Source organism: Lepisma saccharinum, chromosome 11 (assembly GCF_977018435.1).
Source record: "Lepisma saccharinum chromosome 11, izLepSacc3.1, whole genome shotgun sequence".
NCBI lineage: Eukaryota > Metazoa > Arthropoda > Insecta > Zygentoma > Lepismatidae > Lepisma > Lepisma saccharinum.
This window is the reverse complement of record NC_139239.1, coordinates 49,085,445-49,107,876: the sequence shown is the minus strand read 5'-3', so window position 1 is coordinate 49,107,876 and position 22,432 is coordinate 49,085,445. Positions and strand designations below refer to the sequence as shown.

At 36.1% G+C, this 22,432-nt stretch overlaps 1 protein-coding gene across 4 annotated transcripts in view; it reads right to left on the bottom strand.

The window, feature by feature from the left end:
- Positions 1 to 22,432, bottom strand: part of LOC145994789 (la-related protein 7-like) — a 305,103-nt gene that overhangs the window by 1,105 nt on the left and 281,566 nt on the right. For 3 of the 4 annotated variants that reach the window (XM_083131064.1, XM_083131060.1, XM_083131061.1), the window contains exons 4-8: positions 21,803 to 21,964; positions 17,924 to 18,308; positions 9,257 to 9,542; positions 8,161 to 8,464; positions 2,476 to 2,617 (exon numbers count right to left, since the gene is read on the bottom strand). In XM_083131064.1, the coding sequence (XP_082987190.1) occupies positions 2,476 to 2,617; positions 8,161 to 8,464; positions 9,257 to 9,542; positions 17,924 to 18,308; positions 21,803 to 21,964 (1,279 nt within the window). The remainder of the gene's footprint in view (positions 1 to 2,475; positions 2,618 to 8,160; positions 8,465 to 9,256; positions 9,543 to 17,923; positions 18,309 to 21,802; positions 21,965 to 22,432) is intronic. The other variant, XM_083131065.1, reaches the window with a different exon arrangement.

Here is a 22,432-nt window from a genome sequence, read left to right as displayed (position 1 = left end):
GGGCCATAGAATTCACTTCACAACCACTGAGATCATCAATAAATTAATCAAATTACGGGACCATCTCATCAAAGAAGCAATAGCCATACATGGGGAAAAGGAAAGCCTCAACAGGGACATGGGACTCGAACTGGACCCAGCCTGGTTAGCGATAGTCGACTGGGAGCGTGATGCCACCTACACTGAACCCCTCCCACACCAAATACATATAATTTCACCCTGACTTATCTCTGCACTTCAATCCCTGAAGATGAAAGTGACGTTAGGTCTCGAAAGTATATCCGGAAATCACCTGACTGATTGCCCAGGAAAACCTCTTCAATATTAGCCACCAGGAAAGCTTCAAGAAAAATGCATGCTCAACCAGGACTTGAACCTGGTCTCTGGCATACTGTGCCATGCTCTACCAACTAAGATACCAAACTGACTTTGCCTGATTTTTTCACTGTCACTGTGTGGAATTGTCTGTCGATGCTACTGCAATGGGATCTGTTGCCTGGAGGGTGAGTACTGTTGACCAATGGGTGGCAATCAGAGGTAGAGCAAATTACAGTGACAATATTTCTAAATGAATATGCATAGTCATTTTCTTAATTCAAAAGTATCCCACTTATGATGCAACTTATGAGGAGAGGTGAGTGCACTAATAGGAGCAGGTTACTTATCCGGACAGCTCTTCTTCTCTGCTTACTAGGTCGAGCAACTGTGCCAGTCCTGCTAATTGGCCCAAGGTGTCACTCCTCTGCACTGGCAGCACCGACACTCCCGTGAACTTGTGGGGTCCCTGCGACCTATTTGTGGTCTCCCCATATTTTCCTTGAGGCAGGTTTGTTTATACTCTCAGTAGTTCAGCAATAGTCAGGATTTGTCCCGGTTAAGGTTGGTAACACAGGGAAAGTGCATTTCTTCATACGGGAGCCCTGAGGCAATATCATCTACAAGGTGTGGGAGAAAAGTAATGAAACAGGCAACACGACACACGAACCAACAATGCCTTTCCATTCACATGGCAGTTAGATAAACATCTCCCGTAATCTCAGTATGAGTTTCAACCGCTGCTGGTGCTACGACATTGTTGAGAGCATCTTTAGTGAAGTTGTATTTCTGAGGTGCGTTACAAAAATGGACTGGCACAATTTTGAGCAACATTGTGCCATCAAATTTTGTGTAAAACTCGGTGAATCCACTACAAAGGGCTCACGGAGAACATTACCTATCCAGGGCACAAGTGTTCAGATGGCCAAGGTCTTTTTAGATGGCCAAGAAGAAGTGCAAGACGAACATCTTGCAGGAAGATCTCAAATAGAGGCTCATTTGCTTTTTTGACAGTCAAGGGATCGTCCACAACGAATTTGTGCCTCCAGGACAAACTGTTAAACTTTTTATCAGGAATTCTTGAAAGGCTCAGGAAGAGGGGTGGTACGTGTGCGACCAGGCAATGCATATACTTGAATGTTGAACCATGACAATGCCCTGCTCTATGTCACTCGTCAATCTTGATCAATAAAATTGGCGGAAAATAGCATTTCTGTGGTTCCCCAGCCCCCTTATTCCTGTGACTTTCTACTTCTGTCTCAAAAACTATTTGAAAGGACACCACCATTACAGCGGAAGCCTTCCAGCACTGCTACAAACAACACCTCCATCAGTGTATAGCTGCTCTAGTGAACTATTTTGAAGGGGATAAACTTGATGTGTATATAAAAAAAAATATTTTGTGGTTAAAAAATACAGGCTCATTACTTTTCTGCCACACCTTGTGTCATCTCATTTCTTGTTCTTCCCTGGATCCTTCCAATATACATTTTATGTATATAGTGAATGAAAGGAAGGAAGGCCAGAAGGGTTAAATAGCAAAGAAGAAGGAAGTAGGAAACACTCACTAGACACTGGAAATATTTTAAATTTTTGAGCCACATCAAGAACAGAACCACAGACCCTCCCCCTTCTCCTCTCTGCTGGAGAATTTTTTTTAATACCATGATTTTAAAATGCACTGAGGAAGACTGCAACTTTCCACAAGTTAGTATTTTAATACAATTTGAAAAGCCAAAATAAAGAATTTACACTGATTGATTTTTTTTTATTTGTCTTCACTTTTCTGCCACTTTTGGCTAATTGTGAAGGTAAGGATGAGTAATGATATGAAGAAAGGATACTCACAAAGCACACCCATGTGCAGACTCGGATTCGAACCTGGAACCCCTGGCATTGTAGCATGTTGTGCTAATCACCTTGCCATGGAGGTTGGCCCAAAATAAAGAAATAAAGCACAAGTAGAAGTATATGACAAAATAAACATGGAAAAAGTTGTATTTTGGGCACTTCTCAACATTTTCTAAATACTGTATTTTCAAGTTCTCATTACAACTAATTTGCGCTTCCGTGCAAAAATGTATAAAATTTGGAAGAAAGTAATTTATTTCATATACAACCAAAAACACACGTGAAAACCAGTTAAATTTATGCACTAACCTTCTAGGACACCCATGTCTTCCCATGGCCTCAAACTAACAAGTTTTTCAGCTGCATCTGCATTTTCACAGCGGATATAGGCTGTGTGTGATCCATCCTCAACATCAACATACTTTACATCTGAATGAGACTTTGCCTGAGCCTGGAATATAAAAATGGTAAGAAATCAGTAAATAAATAAATCTGTAATTAAGCAAATATGCTGGAATTAACTAGCCATGAGACTAATAACATGATGTATTATAATATCCATTTCTGATATATAACAAACTGCATGGAATGAATGAATCCTAAATTAACTGAACGGTAATAATTCCATTTCAAAGCAAAATCTTTATCACTTTTTTTGTTGTGTTCCTCAATACAAGGTTTTGTTTGCATCTGTCAGGTTTCTTAGGGTTGCTACGATTGTTTGATTATGAAATTCCCTGACATTTCCAGGTTTTCCAGTCCAAAAATTTAATTTTCCAAGACATTTTTATCATCATGATTTTTTCTTTTGAACCTTGTGTTTTCATTAATTATTATGGATATTCAGTTTCGCAACTTAATTTTTTTTTAGCAAATTTCATTCTACACACACAAGAACACGAAAATTCAAAGAGTAAAATGTAAAATTACAATCTGCATCAAATGTATGGGTGCTACTATCACGTGTCTCTAGCCTTCAGGCAAAGGTAACAGAGGTACATTATTTCACCATACCAGATCTCCACAGTATAAAAACAACAGAAAAAGTTCAAAAACCATACACAATTTTTCATTTTGTGGTGGATTTATAGTTAGTAGAAAATGCTGGTTTTTTTGCTTATATTTGTAAGTACATAACATCTGGAGAAATTTTTATTGCATATAGGAATTCTATAGGAAATGCCAACAAGACTAAGACCTATAAAATAATATACGATAACCTCATCTTCACCAATCTTTCCGATAATTATGATCATATTGTTGACATAATTTAGTTATCAATCAGATATCTGTACTGCAAGTTTTACTATGATATTCTTTCTAATATCTAGTATTATAAAAGTGAAAATTTATTTCAGAAATTCAAAGGAACCATAATTTTGCACAAGACTAAGAATCATAAGAATGAAAGAAACAAGATTCTAAACTGAATATTTTTTGGGAGTGGAATCACAAGAACCAAATCCAGAAGTGGAAATGAACTGCTTGTTCATTTTGCAACTTTTTCTCTTACAGACTCCAAAATGCACGTAAATTCCAGACTGTCTGCAAATTCCCTGATTTTTCCCTGACAAGCCAAATTCCCTGACATTTCCCTGTTTTCCAGGTTTTCCAGATGCATAGCAACCCTGTTTCTGCACTTGCTGAGTCAGCAAGGATCCTGTGTGGTGCAAACTTCATCCCTGCACACTGGATGAACATAACCAGGGAAAGAATTTATATGTAAATACATATTTATATATGAAGCTGACATCAGTTATATTTGGTATTATCTTTGAGCATCATGGCATGTAGACTTGGAAAAATCAGATTTTATTTTCATATTTGTACATATATTAGATTTTGGCTCATACAAGGTTCATTCAATAAATAACCGGAAATATATTTTTTTACAGAATCTATTAATCGAATGGCATACAACACATGATAATTATTCAACGTAGTCCCCACTCAAGTTCAATGCACCTGCGCCAGCGCTCCACAAGCCTCCCAATTCCACGTGCAAAGAATTCTTTTGGGCATGTGCGTAACCAGTCATGCACTGCTGTCTGGACTTCCTCATCATCCTCGAACTTTAAGCCACTAAGAGCATCTTTAAGTGGGCCAAAAATGTGATAATCTGAAGATGCCAGATCCGGGGAATACGGGGGGTGGGGTAAGCAGATGAACTTTAGGTCACTGATGGTAGCCAATATGACTCTAGCAGTGTGTGGTCTCGCGTTGTCATGGAGTAACAGGATGCCACTGAACACCAGACCACGTCGCTCCTTCAAAAGTGCTGGTTTCAAATTTTCACACATAAGGTTTGCGTATGTCACACTGTTCACATTTTGACCTCTAGGCATGTAATGTTCAAGAACTGTTCCCTTATGATCCCAAAACAAAGTCAACATGACCTTACCAGCACTTCTTTCAGCTCGCACCTTCTTTGGTCTTGGAGATGAACAATGTCGCCACTCCATTGTAGCCCGCTTTCGTTCAGGTTCGTAAAATTGTACCCAACTTTCATCTCCCGTGACAATACCGTGAAGAAATGCCTCCCCTTCAGCCTCGTACTGTCACAAAAGCTCCCCGCACACATCCATTCGCCTGTCTTTCATTTCTGGTGTCAAATGTTTTGGAACCCACCTTGCACACACTTACTTGAACATCAGTATGTCATGAACAATATGGTGGGCTGATCCGACACTAACGTTCATCTTTGATGCAATCTCACTCACCGTAATATGCCTGTTTTCCCGTATCAACTCGTCAACTCCCTCAATGTTGTTCTCAGTAACTGCAGAGACAGAGCATCCTGGACGTGGCAAATCTTGAATACTTGTTACACCCTGTTTGAACTTCTCTGCCCACTCGTACACTTGTGTTCGACTCAAACAGCTTTCACCATATTGCACTGCCATCCGACGGTGAATTTAGATTGGTTTCAACCCTTCAGCTAACAGAAATCTAATGACACTTTGCTGCTCCAAGTTGGTGCAAACTTGCAAAGGTGTAGCCATCTTGTTTTGTGCTGATTCCCAGCACCCGTTTGCGAGGCAGGCGTGCCAGGCCCATCTGTTAATAGTTCTAGGATGCCACCACAAAATAACAAAGAAACACCAAACATAGTCGTATTTTCGATTTTTTATACTTTTCCGGTTATATATTGAATGTACCTTGTATTTTACATATTTTTTCATATTATTTTCATATTTCAGAACATTTCTCAACATATGCTCCACATTAGTGCAATAACTACATGTTCCTGCATGATCGAAAGAGTTGGGTGAATTTATTGCGATATTGAAGGCAGTTTTAGTCAATATAAATCCATCTTAAGAGATAACAAGGAAATTCGTGTTTGAACACTTATAACAAAATTTTCTTATTCATTGTTTTGGAAACAGAAAATAAAACTGCATTTTGTGTTGTTTTACAATTAATATCAATGTAAGCATACTGTATTTTATGTAGCTCATGTAGTGTCTTATATTATTAACAAGGTAAATTTTTACAATTTTAAGTCCATATTTAACTCCATATTTTGGTGAAAATAACTAAATATGTATTTACACAATTATAGCAGACTGACTATGCAGATAATACAGCCACTCAACTTCAATATGAAATTTCTCCCAGTATCAATAAGCACATATACAAAATTTACTACCGATATTGATAACTAATATTCTAGCAACCCAATATAAAATTACAAATGTTGCATGAAGTACATGAATGGGTTCATTAACCCTAAGTACTATGGGTATTGATAATCACACTACTATGGAGGGGTTTGTCAGACCCTGATTTAATTTTGAACTCTGAACTGTTTTGCAAATTTTAATTTCTGATGCTTTTCATGTGATTTGACATGGTTATAGAAGACTATTATAAAGTAGGGATGGGCCGATATGAAATTTTGGCCGATACCGATAAAGTTCAGATATGAAATTTACCGATACAGATATTCTACCGATCTGATATAAAATTCCAAATAGTCCTTGATGAACCTGAATGTTTCATTGACCTCCTTAATAAATGTGTGTTTCAAGGTGAATGAAATGTGGAGATTATCCATAAAAATTGTAACAAAATGGCAGGATTTTGCACTAAAGTATGTGATATTTATAGATATATCGGATCGGTAAAATAATCGGTAAACCGATATGTCTATATCGGCTGACACTGATAAAGAACCGATTAATCTGCTCCATTCCTATTATCAAGCAGTTTTGAATTATTACGAGTATTTTTTTAAAGAAATGTAATTTAATTTATGCAAAGAGGAAGAAAATCAGTCAAAAATTGCACAAATGGCTTCTTTAGCTTTTTGAAGTTCCAAACTCTTCAAATTTCTACATTTTTATGATGTTAGAAGAGCAGGGATTCAAAGTAACACAATCTTTTGCTGAAATTGAAAATGAGTAATGAGCCATTGGAAGGACAACGTAGCAGAAAAACACATGAAACTACTATGGTATGTCTGTCAGACAACTCGCCAAAAATAGAATTCAGTAAGATTTGAAGAAAGGCAAGAACTCTTAACAGCATGTAGCCCAACTGAAAGGTATGGAGATGGGTCCACTTGTGGTTGGAGGAGCGTGAGAAATAAAGTAAAAGATAAATTGAGCACTGTGTGAGAGATGGTCGACAGTAGTTAAGGGTTAACTTCCTTAATTAGTGTATGATCCAAGGTTATTCTAGTGGGTTTTGCTTCGAAAAAGAACCCAAATATTTAGGCTTTACAAAACTATGGCACATGTTTCTATTAATAAAAGTAATAATAAAATATCAGAATTATGCATTATATTACAGACTATTGATAGATATTGGATCTATGTTACCAATACAATATGCTTGTACCAGTCGTTAATCACAGAGTAGTGAATAATCTGTCCTGTTCCTAAATATACAAATATGTACCAATAATAACTCATGCTATTTCAAGGAAACTGTCCCAGTGTGTCATATCTAGTGTTGGGAGATACATTGTTTACACGATATATTGCCATATTGAAAAAAAGAAATGGTTCAGGCGATATCAGCTTGATGATATATCATCATGATATTTTGGCGATATATATCGTGTAGGCAATATATATCATGTTGGTGATTTATCATCACGATCTTTGGTGCTATATATCACGGAAACGATATATTGCCGATATCTTGATATGGAAAAAATATCCTATCGTATCGTCTGTGACGATATATCGTGATATCAAATTTTCGATATCGTCTACCCCTAGTCATATTCTCCAGTGATGATGTAAAGTGACGATTAACCGAGAGAAGTCTTTTCATGAATTCATTTGTAAAAATGTTGGTACAGTCATGGGCACTTCTGAGTTATACCACCAGCATAACTAAGAGCCAATGGTGTTGTCAAAACACAAAAGTATCTGTGATTTATCAAATTACCAAATACTGTACACCTAATTTTATGGCAAAAAATATGCTGGAATTATTAGCAAGTACGTGTAATTACATAAATAACTAAGTTATATCTGAAGATTCATGTATTTCTTTATGGAATGGTTGCTATTAGATTTGCATGTCCTTTTCTGATTTTCTGTTGCCAGAAGATGCAGTGTAGCTTTTGATATACACATGCAACAAATCATAACAGCCATGGACTGTATCTGTCAGCAGATGAAGAGAACATCAAAACAAAACATATCACAGATAAATAACATGGACTTTCAGGTATGGTTAGGTTCAATTATTAGGAAAAACACTGAAAAATGCCATGGGAGGATATTAAACAATACAATATTATTCACAATAACGTTTGGCTAATAAAGGTAAGTCTCATTAATGTACACTTGATACACATAAGGACATTTCCTTTCTCTTTATCAAAGGGTGAGATTCAATTGGAGACTGTTCACCCACTTATGTGGGAAAGTGGAATGAAAGAACTGGATTAAAATAAAATAAATTGCAACAATTATATTAGAAGGAAATAATACGGATGCAAGAAATGAAAACTAGGGCAAAAACTAAACAAACCTTAAATTTTTTGGCTGCAAATACAGGCTCAGACAATCTGACTTCGACGATTACTCCAGGTGTGAACTCGACTCTTGGTTTTGAAGATGGATGGTCAGCTCCTTCTTCCTGCTTGCAATTCTCAGAATTCTGCTCTTCCTCCCTCTCCTGTTCAGGTATGCTTTGTACTCCATTTCTCCCATTTTTACTTCTTTCTGCACGTCCATGATATTTCCCTTTGTAACGGTATAGCTGGGCCTTTAATCTTGTCATTTGCTCTCTTTGTAAATTCAAGTATTTGTTTCGTAGCCTCTTCCACTCTTTCCTGAAGAAAATAGAAAGAAACTGAGTGTACTAGCTTAGAGTAACATAAGCACAAACCCAATGTCTTATATAAAATGAATGGTGACAGTGCCTTGCAAAAATTGACAGGCTATTATTATTATTATTATTATTTCAGTATTTGCAAAGTACATGAAATTATATATTTGCAACAATAATAAATTTAAAAGGTATACACTCAAACTTACAGACCATTTAAGAATGTGGAATTGATGATTACTTTATATTTACACAAATATAAATTTATCAGTCAATATAATACTGTAAGGTAAGGTAAAAGGTAAAGTTCCCTGTGCATACAACACAGTGTCAGAAGGAAATTTTGGGGGATATGGGGGTAGGTCCCCACACATTCTCGATCTCGACCACTTTGGAACTGATGAAATGAGGCGCTGCCTTTACCCTCCAGGGTTGCCCCCAGGTACCCATTTATTTGAGGTTGAGTGAACCCCAGAGCCACTTTGTGCAGGGACAAGGCCAGAAAAATTGCAACCTTGATCACCCACCCCAGGAATAGAGCCTGCATCTCCGTCCGATGTCCTACCAATTACAACACCACGGCTCTTCAATATAATACTGTTCTCATTGAAATATGTGTACAATGGCAATCACAAATATTATTAATAATTCTACATAGGATTACACTTATGAATGCAATGCACACAAAAAAATGACATTAAGCATAGTGAAATCAGTACAAGAAAGGAAAGCCAAACTTCAATTCCCCAAATTGATTTTGTTTAATTGGAATGAAATTAAATGTTCTTTCACTCACTTGGGCAGTATCTGTAAGCCAACAGCAATAACCTCCATATGGCTTGTCTTGTGCTTCTTAATTCTCTTCCTTCTTTTCTTTTTATGAACGGAGCTGTCTTCATAATGCCCATTATCCTCTTTTTCTGTATCTTCCATTTCCACTTTGACCTCTTTTTCTGTTTTCCCTTTGACCTCTTTTTCTGTTTTTACTTTGACCTCTTCTTCTGTTTCCACTTTGACCTCTTTTTCTGTTTCCACTTTGACCTCTTTTTCTGTTTTCACTTTGACCTTCTTACTAGAACTAGCTGGAAAAGAAGAAGTAAGTGAAACAATGACAGCAAATTCAAACTTTGCACAGTCCATTTTTAAAATAAACTGATGCGAACATGTACTTTTTTATTGCTGATAGTTTCTACATATTCTCTATTTTAATTTGATGTTTATTACCAGGGAACAGGTTTATATGCACGTAAAAACATATTTATGTATGAAGCTGAAATAATTTACATTTTGTATTATCTTCGCACATCGTGCCATGTAGACTCGACAAATCCAGTCTTTATTTTCCATATTTGTACATATATTAGGTTTTGGCTCATATTTTAATTATTTTTACATAGTATTTCCATATTTCAGAACATTTCTCAACATATACTCCATATTTGAGCAATAACTACATGTTGCCGTATGACTGAAAGAGTTGGGTGAATTTCTTGCGATATTGAACGCAGTTTTAGTCAAAATAAATCCATCTTAAGAGACAACAGAAGGAAAATCATGTTCGAACACTTAACAACAATATTTTGTTATTCATTGTTTTGTAAACAGAAAATGAAAACACATTTTGTGTTGTATTACAATTAATGTCAGTGTAACGTACTGTATTTTATGTAGCTGATGTAGTGTCTTATGTTATTAAAAAGATAATTTTTTTACAATTTTAATATTTAACTCCATTTTTTGGTGAAAATAACTAAATTTGTTTACATATTTAGCACATTTTTACTACACATAAATTCATTCCGTCTTTTTATATACGTATGTCTCTTTGACAAAAAAAGGCCAAATGAATTAGAAGAAATTACAAAAGAATTAGCATTGGTACAACACAAAAAGTCAATAAATGAATGAATGCATTGGTACAACACAAAAAGTCAATAAATGAATGAATAAATCAATAAAACCACTTTGCAAAAGGTCAAGCTATCCCTGTGTAGTGCACCACAGGGGTTGTGGATGCTCCAAACTTGATCTTGGCCTTGTGGAGTGATGTAAACAGCACCATGCACTGCCTCCCTTTACCTCCCAGGTACATATTTATTACAGTCTAGGTGAACCACAAAGCCACTTTGTGCAAGGGTAATGTGGAACAATTTCCACATGAGATCACCTACTCAGACTCTGGTCTCCTGTGTGGCAGTCAGTTTCCCTTAAGTACCATGGTTCCCTGTTTGCCTTGGTATTTATTTTGTAAATTAGTGCAATATGGGTAATTCCATGTCAAATCAACCAGTGCATAAACCTTTGATGCCATGGATTTGGCTAAATTTTGGTATACACGTTTCTTATCATCTAAAATATAGAAAATATTTTTATTTTTTTATTTTTCATGTTGCAGGTTTTTGAGTTATTGAAATTTGAATATTGACAAAATTGCCCAAAAACTGCTCACCACTGAAACTTGAAATACAATTTGCAAGAGACCTGTTTCAACTACAGGGTTGGGCATTGTCTCATTTTAAAGCTTATGAAGAGGGCTTTTATTTGATATACAACATGCTTAGTTTTTTGCAATAAAACAAATTTTGAAATTTTTTCAAAATTTTATTTTTCAATTTCCAAAAAAAAAAAAAAAAAGAAATTTTCAAAAATTTTCAACATATTGGTACACATCTACTGAAGGTTCAGTCAACATTTCAAGGTGGTATCTCCTTGGCATCATGAGTAAGAGACAGTTAAAGCTCAAGTGTGAGTCATCCCTTTCCTGCAGTGACTTGTTTATTCCTGCTCTCCTATGCTTCTTTGTGCAGGACCCTGTGGCCGAGTGGTTAGCACATCGCGCTGCGATGCCAAGGTCCCGGGTTCGAATCCCGCTCGGGCTTGGTTGTTTGTGAATGTCCATTCATCAATTTCATCACCCATCCCCATCTTCGCAAATTAGCCAAGAGGCACAAAACACAAAGTAAAATAAACTAAATCAATCAATCAATCAACCTATGCTTCTTTGTCCAACTGGATCAGTTCTGGTGTAGCTGTCAGTGTGTACATTTCAGTAAACTTCTATGCTGTGAATTGTTTGAAACTTGCTTTATTATTGTTTCCATTTCTTTTAAAAAAAATCTTGATATGGATGGCAAGAAGTGGTCCATTTACTGTTGTATTCCTTTGAAGTAAAAGGAACACTGGTGTAGTAAAGATCTGAGGTTATGTGGCAGCCTGGATGATTTCTTTAAATTATCGAATTGAAATAAAACATGAAAATTTGCACTTCCTGTAGACTGCAGTTGGGGAAGGAAAAGCAGGCGATCGTTCCAGAAAAAGAAAATCCTTCATGGCCAGATGATAATGCTGGTCCTAGTTGCAGTAACCAAGATTCAGAATATATGGATGTTGATAAAGGATTCAGCTACTTGAATGCCTCTTTGATCTCTCTTGGTGAGTCTCCAGTGAGTAAGAAGAAACTGAAGAGGTCGAAAAGGTATTCCACAGAAAAGATAAAGAAAATAAGAAATACTTATACCCAATCACTTTTTAATGCAGAAGGTGATAAAGATGAAGAACAATGCCACTGTAGCAATTCAGGATCAGAAACCTTTGAGGAACTTAAAAGAGAGATTTAAAACTGCAAATAAAAGTGAAAGTTTCATGATTTTGTTTATTTTGCCTCAAAGTTGGTCATGTGGAAAAATAGAAAAGGTGTTAGTAATTACATAGCAAGAAAGCAAAAAAACTCGTCGAAGAGAAGTAGATTTTGTCCTCACCTGACCCCAGACCTGGAAAAACTTTACCAGAAGGAACAGACTCATTAGTTAAAGATTTTTACTGCTGTGATGAAGTTAGCAGGTAAAGGCCTGGCAAAAAGGACTATGTTTCCATGAGGGACACAGATGGTAAACGTATCCACATTCAAAAAAGATCGATCCTTGGAAATGTGAGAGAAATATTCAGACTTTCTAAAGCTAAAAACCTGCTACTTAAGGTTGGGTTTTCAAAATTTGTAGAATTAAGACCAAAGAGTTCCATAATAGCAGGAACCAGTGGTACCCACACTGTGTGTGTTTGTACCACTTATCAAAATGTTAATGATAGCTGGAGCACACTTAAATAACTCTCCCAGGACATGAAAATCCATTAAAAACATACCAAGATTGTCTTTAAAAAATAATGTGTAGGGTCCCACAACAGAAGTGTTTTCTAGATGAGTGTGATTCCTGTCCCAGCACAATTGGTTTCAAGGAAGCTTTGCTAACAAGCCTTGAGGAACATTCCATCAATAATTTTCTTTTATGTGACAAGTGACGAATATTTGGAAGATACTTTTACAGACATGGTTTGGTGAAGCTGTAGCTGAAACAGGTTTCATGCATTCATACCAGTAAGCACAGAAAAAGTGGAGACTAAAGTGTTTTCTGCGTCTGAAGAAACTTTGGTACATTGTGTTGAAGTTAATGCAATGTTGAAAATGTCCCTTTGAACACATCACAGGTTTTGTAGCATCTGCGTATGATGCCAATTGGTGGGTGGGATGATTGATTGATTGATTTATTTGGTGTTTTAAGTCCACTTTATGCACAGCAAGGCTAATTGGGACTGGACCTACACTTTTAAGTGGAATCCGAACCACTATGTGCCTCCACCGGAAATCGAACCTGGGACCCCTTGATTACTTTCGAAAGATGATGTAGAACATGAAGTGCATGTGTCTTTCTTGCATCCTTGTAGTCCAGCACAGTCATTTAGTTATCCAAGGTGACCAGATGTTCTTAAAATCCCAAGACACACAGTCCTTTGCAAAGTGGACCCTGTCAGTGGCACAGGAATGGGAGAGGTTACAGGGGTACAATGTACTCCCCTAAAATTTTGAAGGGGGTAAAGTAATCCCCTAAATCCCTGATCCAAGCTGTACCCCTTGTACCCTCCTCACATAATTTGACAGGAGCAAGGTGCTGCTGTTAAAAAAAAACTGTTTTAGTAGCTGTTCAATGAAACTATTTTTTAGTAGCTAACACAAATAGTTTTTTTTGTTTTCAAACATTATTTTTCATTTCGAACAGAATTAAAACCACTGTAAACCTAGTTCACTTGATCTGCACTGCGGGAAATCTTTTCTAAGGGCATGAAAATTAGTGTAAAATGATTGATTATGATAGAGTTTGGTTTTAGGAAACTAATCTTCAGGGGGGTACACTAAAGAAGTAATTGAATGGAACAAAATATATAAACATGCTTCAGAAGAGTAGCGCTGAGCTTCACTTTCGAATTTTTCAAATGGAATTTTCAGACACTACATACTTCCACTATAAAAATAGTTACATTTTATTGAAACTATACGCTAAAGTTTGAAATTTTTGTAGAATAAGTTTCAGGAAATAAATGTTACATTGGAATGAGTAAATGAGTAAGATTCTTCTGAGCTCCTTTTTAACAGAAAAAGAGTAGGGAATCAGGGCAAAATTTGAACATACTCTAAAATGTTATCAAGTCGTCAAAGTATTCAAGGTTCAAAACTGAACAACAAATTACGTACCTATGCCAAATTTCGACAATTTAGGCATGTAGTCATGTAACATTATTCTACACAATTACGGTGAAATGGAGAAATAAGTTCTTGCATTTTACTGCAATTCTCGATGCCAGAAAGTCGTTAGGATTTACCAATTTTCTGAACCTACCATTTATGGACAAAATCAAATAAAACTCACATATCACATGATCACAGACACCAAGGACGGCAGAGAGATCATGCCATTTTCTATTCTAACTTCCATAAAACCATAAGAAAGTAAAACGCACTAACTATTTAATAACAAAAATTCACTTTCCAAGTCACTCTTGGTCAAAATTTTCTTCCTTGTTTCCTCTCTTTGATGCAATTGTCACAAAAGATGTAGGTTTTTAATACTTTCAAAACATATAAATTAAATATATTCATATTCCGTCATTATAAGCAGAATTCATATTTTCCTCATTTTGCCCCGAAATAAAAAAAAAATAATGCACTGAAAATGCCATGTAATTTTAACAAATAAATAAGATATTTCTATGACCTTATACAGCCAACTTGGAATAATAAAACACAATAGAATGAAACCACAGACTGAAATACTCACATCGTAGTATGTCAAATTTAGCATTCAGCAGCTAATTTCTTCAGTTTTCCTGAGGGAGCTCACCGATTTTCTTTTTCTTAATTTGTCAGGGGATGTTCAGAAAAGTATAGTTAAACCTATCTATAGAGATTATGTTGAAAATAAATATGGTGCTGATATGTACAAGTTTCGGATTCCTCTCGGTTTTGCCTCAAATTTACGTAACTATGCGAGTTATTCAGACATATAATTGACAAATAAGTCATATATTTTGTTTATTGTAATTTCAAAGTTAATCAGTCAGTTACAGTTGTCAGCCCGTACTGCCTGGTTTCATATATTCAGGGGCCCTCCCCGATGGCACAGTGGTAGCGTCGTCACCTTGTAATCAACGGTTCCCAGGTTCGATACTTGGTGGAGGCACATAGTGGTTCGGATCTCACTTTAAACTGCAGGCCCAGTCCCGATTAGCCTTACTGTGCATAAGTGAACTTAAAACACAAAATCAATCAATCACACATTCAGGAAAAAATTCGCATTTCTAGGGTTCACAGCATAGAAATGATAAATCAAGCTGAAAAACCATATTAAGAAAAATTGTTTGCTGCAATGACCTCTATACGTTGTGAGATAATGTATACATTGCTTATACTATATATTTCATGATTTGGGGCAAAATAAAGCAGTCCTTAGATCGATCCAGGAAAGAGACACATGCACAGTGGTTCCCAGTGGTGGCAACTGAGTTCCAAAATGGGGAGGGGGGGGGGAGGCAAGGACAGTTCACTTTCCCTTGGTAGATGAGGTTTAGCATAGTGCGTGCAAAAGTGGGAAAAAGTGGCAGTACAAGTGTCCCCCACGCCTCCCCTAATCGCCGCCACTGGTGGTTCCAATACCAATTTAAACTTAGATCCTCTCCTGAACATAAACTGGACCTAAAATAAACTTTGACAAATTTTTGAGTCGAGACCGAGACGAGAATGAGAACAAAGATTTACAACAGGTTTAAAAATCATATATTTAAAATAACCATAAAATTCTAAATAAATATATAGCCTAAATAAAAACTATGCATGTAAATTTTGCATTATAGAACAGGAAACCCATGTTTGTTGCAAATGGCATTTCCAATGCTTCCCCCCTTCCACACATAATATCCATGCACTCATGTGTGTACAGAGCTTGAATTTTGAATCCCCCCCCAAATGAAAAACCTTATGCACCACTGTACCAGTCACCAGTAGAGCATACTAGCTGAAGCAACAGGAGATGACACAAACATCATACATTTTATCAAAGAAAGACTTTCTGTATCACTAAGCAGTTTCTTGGTATGTATGCTTCTGTATCATAGGTGTGCACATGGGGGGGGGGGGGACAAGCGAGGTATTTTTTCATGGCAAATATTACCCCAATAACAATGTTGCCCCCTCAAAAACACCTCTTGAATTTTTGAAATTATCGCATTCCTGCATCCCCATTATACCTAGGTAATAATTAATGTAAATTATTATGACTGAAATCAAATTATATGTGTGAAAATGTACTTTTAGGTTGACATTCTGTTTCTAAGGGGGGAGATGTGACCATCCTTGCCCCTATATTATTATATTTTCACTTAGAAATTTAGGATAGAGGAGTCTTATTACCGTTATTAAACGATATTATGCTCTTAAAGAAAATGAAGCATTTTCAAGCCAATGAAAGTTCAAAGCAACTACGGGGAAGGAGGTGCAGTGGCGGAACCACGGAGGGGGGGGCAGGGGGCATTGGCCCCAATCCTTGGACGGAAATCAATTTTAGTGGGGGGGGGGCAAACATGAAAGTAAAGGAAAGACTAGCAGGACAAAAGGATACTCAAGATGGAATTAGTATTCACGTCTTTCTTGCATTATTTCTGCCAGACGGGCAAGAGCACCGGAAGCAATTGCCCCCTCGATTTCAAATTTTATACAAATAAAAATAAAGTTTCATAAAATATTCTTGCTCGTTTCGCTTGCAATGTCTGCTTTTCTTGCAGTCTTCTCAAGTTCAGAACCGTAGCTAGGGATCAGCAGGAGTTGGCCCTGGACGCCGAACAATCTAAATGAAAAAAATGTAAAAGAGAATGCCATGCCATCCATGAAAATTTTTCAGCCATATTAAATCAATATTGTTTTCATTTTCCAAAAATTTGGATCTGAAAATTTTCTTTCTCGCTTCGCTTGCAATTTGTTTTCTGTGATGCATTGTAAATTACCAGGGAGAGAAGTAATGTGGTTTCTCTTAAATGTATGAACAATTGTTTGGAGGAAAAGGAGAGCGCACATTTGAGAGACAATTTATGATGTTTGCTGTTGGTTTGTTATGGGCGAGATGAATTGATTATATATGTATGTATCTATTCTGTGTGTGTATATATTAGGTGATGTATATATACACACTCCCATCAAGGCGATAAAACTTAAAACAGCGAGATAAATTTAGGTTTTTCTTTCCCGACTGCCCCCTATGTTCCCGCATGTCTATGTTCTGTATTAATAATGTGATTAGATATACAAAATATGTTAACTTGAATCATTGCATGGTCTTGAAAGGAATTTACTTTTCATATGATACCAGAAACATACCACCTTGAAATTTTGACTGGACCTTCAGTAGATGTGTACCAACATGTGTAATTTTTTTTTAAATTTAGTTTGTTGGAAATTGTAAAATAAAATTTTGAAAAATCTTTCAAAATTTGTTTTATTGGAAAAAACCAAGCATGTTGTATATCAAATGAAAGCCCTCTGCTAAGCTTTAAAATGAGACCATGCCCAGCCCTGTAGTTGAAACAGGTCTCCTGCAAATTGTATTTAAAGTTTCAGCAGTGAGAAGTTTTTGAGCAATTTTGTCAATTTTCAAATTTCAATAACTGGCAACATGAAAAATAAAAATAAAATATTTTCTATATTTCAGATAAGAAACATGTATACAAAAAATTAGTCAAATACATGACATGAAATACCAAACTTTATTTTTTCTTGGTTGATTTGACATGGAATTACCCATATTGTAATTGGTGTTGTAAGGTATATTCTTTAAATTTTTTCACATTCTACTGTGATCATGATGAATGATACATAGATCAGATTTGTAACACTTGTGGCAAATGTACATTGGTGTATGGAAGGGGCCATTGCCTCCAACCCCATGAAAATGAATGTCAGCCTAAAATTAATATATATATATATATATTTCACATTACATAATTTCATTTCATTGCGTTAATTATAACTAATTATAAATAAAGACTGGTACAGATCATTACAGGAACACGAAATAACTTCAAACTGAAGCAGTGTTTTGGGGGAAAATGCCTTACTTGACTCCAAATTATTATTAAACTTACTAACCAGTTTCACTTTCGTCACATTCACTTTCAATGTTGTCTACCTTCCTCTTCCTTGAATGCCCATTTTTCGGTGCTCCTTCACCTACAGCTGAGGTTTGTTCTGCATCTTCCTCTTCTAGGCTGGTTTTCGATTTGCTGTCCTCAGTCCTTTTCCTCTTTTTACTTTTTGATGTTCCTTCATCTGTCCTTTCATCCTTCAACAGCCTTTTATCAGATTCATCTTCCGCTATTTCCTGAAATTCTTCTTTTACTTCCATTTCTTCTGGTTCATCTCTCGTTGGTGCATTTTCTTTAGTTCCCATGTTTTCTGTTTCAAATGTTCTGATGCTCCACAATTGTTCTGGAGGCAAGTTTGAAGGCAAACAACACCCAGCTGCACCAAATGCCTAGAAAAAAAGGCACAAACACATTAAAAGAAAATTGGAACAAGATGTATGCAGCATAAAACTCCAACTTGCAGTCAGAGCTGAGGAAAAGAGGCCTGTTACGCCTTTTTGATCCCAACTTACTTTCAATTATCCATGTTGCCATATTAGCCATCTGAGCAATGTGATAAATATCATGTATTATCTTCATTCTTTGGTATTTCCCATATCTGGACGACTTGAACAATTCATTAAACACCTTTTACACTAATTACATTTACGCCTCTTTGAGAAAGATATCGGTGGATGGCATCCAAACATCAAGAAAATATCACAGAAAGAACACAAATCAAGGATTCACTATTTATCTACATATACTATATGAAAGGTTGCAAAGTTCATTGAGTCTATTTTTTATAACATTTGTTTACATTCTCTAGGCACTAAAAATAGGTACCTTTATACAGTGCGTCCATTTCGATCTTCAGCCGTGAGATCGGGAGAAGCGTGGCGGGCAGCGCTGACGGAGATGCCGACATTTGCGGCCTGTAATGCCCGCTTATTTTTATGGACATATGCAGACATTTATATAAATATTGCAAAACGAGCACTAACCTGTGTTATAAGATTACGGTTTTAATTTTAGTAGCTTCGTGGCTGTATGTGCCGATGATTTTGACGCGCCCACCTCTTGTGAAACACGGCGTAGAGGTTTGTTTGGAGAACGTTCTAACGCTGCACCAATATCATCGAGTTTTGCTTCGGTTAAAATCCGTCGTTTTTGCTTAGGTGTTTTAAAATTTAACGATCCAGTTTCTCGTAATTTAAGGACAAGATGTCTAAGCGTATCTCTGTGTGAAGGTGAAATGCCTGGGAATTTCTGTACAAATTGCCTACACACGTCTCGACACGAGTCTGTTTTCCAATCGTCTAACTGACACAACACACATACACACTGCAATAACACAAACAAGTAACGGCAAGTAACCAAGAATAACACTCTTGCGCACAGTACGAAATTAACACGCTCTTGGTTTACATTGCTCGCCACTATATTTACAGCTCTGTCTTCATCTAGTCGCGAAGGAACAAAAAAACTCGAGCTTCGAGATTTCGGATTGCAAGGAAGCTCACGAACACCATTGACTTTTAACGGTTTCGTCTACAGCGTAAAAGGGATGAGGAGACAGGTGAGTGGAGAAGTTACATAATTTAGAACTACATAATTTGTGTTCATGTCCAGATATTATTAGAATAATTAAATCAAGAAGACTTAGGTGGGCAGGCCATGTGGCACGAAGAGAGGAAAGAAGAGTTAACAGGATTCTTGTTGGGATTCTTGTTGCACATTCGAAACCTCCAAACGATCTCCATCGCCACAAAACTCTTTCAAGGATATAAACTTAAGCAGGACGTTACTGGTCAAAACTATGATTCAAATTTTTATTATCTGTGGCTCTTAACATCGTTTCTAAAGTGTATTTTTTTGTGTATATAAGGGCAGAACTTGGATGAATTACAAATGATAAATTATAACACAGGTTAGTGCTTGTTTTGCAATATTTATATAAATGTCTGCATATGTCCATAAAAATAAGCGGGCATTACATGCCGCAAATGTCGGCATCTCCGTCAGCGCCGCCCGCCACGCTTCTCCCGATCTCTCGGCTGAAGATCGAAATGGACGCACGGTATATTAATTATTCTTTGCATATTCTTTACATATACCTGGTTGCAAGATAATTGAATTAAAATTAACATTTGATTGAATATTGTTTAAAGTAACCATGTGGACTTGCTGAACAATTCTTAGTTCAGATATCTAAGGTTTCAGACTAATGCTGCAACACAAATAGTCATAATCATCCTTCGCAGTTTCCTGCCTCTGGCTGGGTCGGCATAACCCAAATAGTCCACATGTTAATAACTCATTATATTTCCATCCAAAGCATCCAGGAACTTTCCAATTTTCCCAGGTACCTTTGTGTTTCTCCCTATACGTCTTCAAGGCGTGGTGCAAAGCACAGGGGAGCACTTTACTTTTTTACTTAAACATTTTAGATCATACATGCGACCTTGTATAATAAAATAAGCTCCAAGATAATCTTTATCCCACTTAATCAGATTTTCAATTGAGGATTTAATTTTACATGTACCGCTACAACATTGAGAGTATTTGAAAATAAGATCCTTAGAAAAATATTTGGACCTAAAAGGGATGAGGAGACAGGTGAGTGGAGAAGTTACATAATTTAGAACTACATAATTTGTGTTCATGTCCAGATATTATTAGAATAATTAAATCAAGAAGACTTAGGTGGGCAGGCCATGTGGCACGAAGAGAGGAAAGAGGAGTTAACAGGATTCTTGTTGGGAAACACGATGGTAAGAGACCTGTAGGAAGGCCAAGACGAAGATGGAGGGACAATGTTGAGATGGACCTAAAGGAAATCGGTAGGGATGGAAAAGAGTATATAGATAGATCTTGCTCAAGATAGGGACAGATGGCAGGCCTGTGTTGCTGCAGCCATGAACCTTCGGGTTTAAGAAGGCTAGAGAGTTAGTTAGTTAGTTACCGCTACAACAACCTTGGGCATCGCCAGAAATTTTTTTAGGGGGGGGGGGGTCAGGCAATTGATAAAACTTGAATAGTAGAAATTATTATTATTATTATGCTTACTATAAAATAGATAAAATAGTAACTATTATAAACTAATGAAAACAAAAAAATTATTCAAAATTTATTATTATATCCTTAGGGAGACTTCTGTATGCGATCCACCAAACCGTGAATATCCAGCACAACAGTTCTTCAATATTTTTTTACATTTCCAGCAGTAAGTATGCTAACATGTATAGTTATTCTACTTTTGTTATTTTACACATCTTGTTCAAAATTAAAGCTTTAAAATTTAGGAACAAATTTTAACCATCGAGTTTATATTGTGTGACCTCTCATAAAACTCCAATTTTTGGATTTTTGAAAACTGAAAGATTATGGAACTGTGGGGATTTTACTGTAGATTATTTGCCCCTGGGCAATGTTCATATTGTACTTCTTATTTTACATTATAAATTAGGGATGGGACAGATTAATCGGCACTCTATCGGTATTGACCGATATAGGCATATCGGTGTATCAGTTTTATCAGTAAAATTACCAATAATTTTACCGATTAAATATACCTACAAATATCTCATAATTTAGCATAATATTCTGCCATTTTGTAATAATTTTTATGGATAATCTCCATGTCCTACTTTTTGAAAAAGTACATGCCTAAATATGCAACTTCTTTTGCACTGCAGTCACCTGGAAACAAACATCTGTTAAGGAGGTCAATGAACCTTTCAGGTTCTTCAAGGACCATTTGAAATTTTATACTGGATCAGTAGAATATCGGTTATTGGTATCAGTAAATTTTATATCAGTACTTTATTGGCCAAAATTTTATATCAGCCTCTCCCTATTATAAATACATGATTTTAATGCACTATAATGGAAAGATCCTCACTTCTAAAGTCCTTAATGCACTTTCTGAAGAATCAAATTCAACAAATCCAAAGCCTTTATTTTTTCCATTCTTGAACTTCGGAATTGAAACATATTCTACTTTTCCATATGGAGAAAATATATCCTTCAGCCAATCATGATGAGCATCTGGGGGTAACTGCTCCTACAAAGAAAGAAAAAAAAGCAGAATTATTATATTTACACTTTACATATATCAACAATGATTGCTCTTTTTTATTGTCAATTTACCCTATTGCTAAGGTGTAGCTGTTTTGGAAAAACAACAGGTTTATATATGAAATAGAAATTACATATCTGCTATGTTTCATGTAGCTTGAGCACTAAATAATCTGGTTACTCAAAACAGCATGCAACAATGAACATGGATTTATTTATTTTATATCCTATACTTCTATTCCTTCTCTTGTCACTTCAGCGTGTACAGCACAATGAATTCAGATTTAAGACAAGGATTTTAAAAATTACCAAAGTTATTTTAAAAAATTGCATCCAATTCTTCTTTCTTGTGCACACTTAACTGAAATCATGTTAAACAATTTAAAAAAGTGGATAAATCATTCCTTATAAAATATTTTAGTTAAATGAATAAAATGATTTTAAAAATGAATGT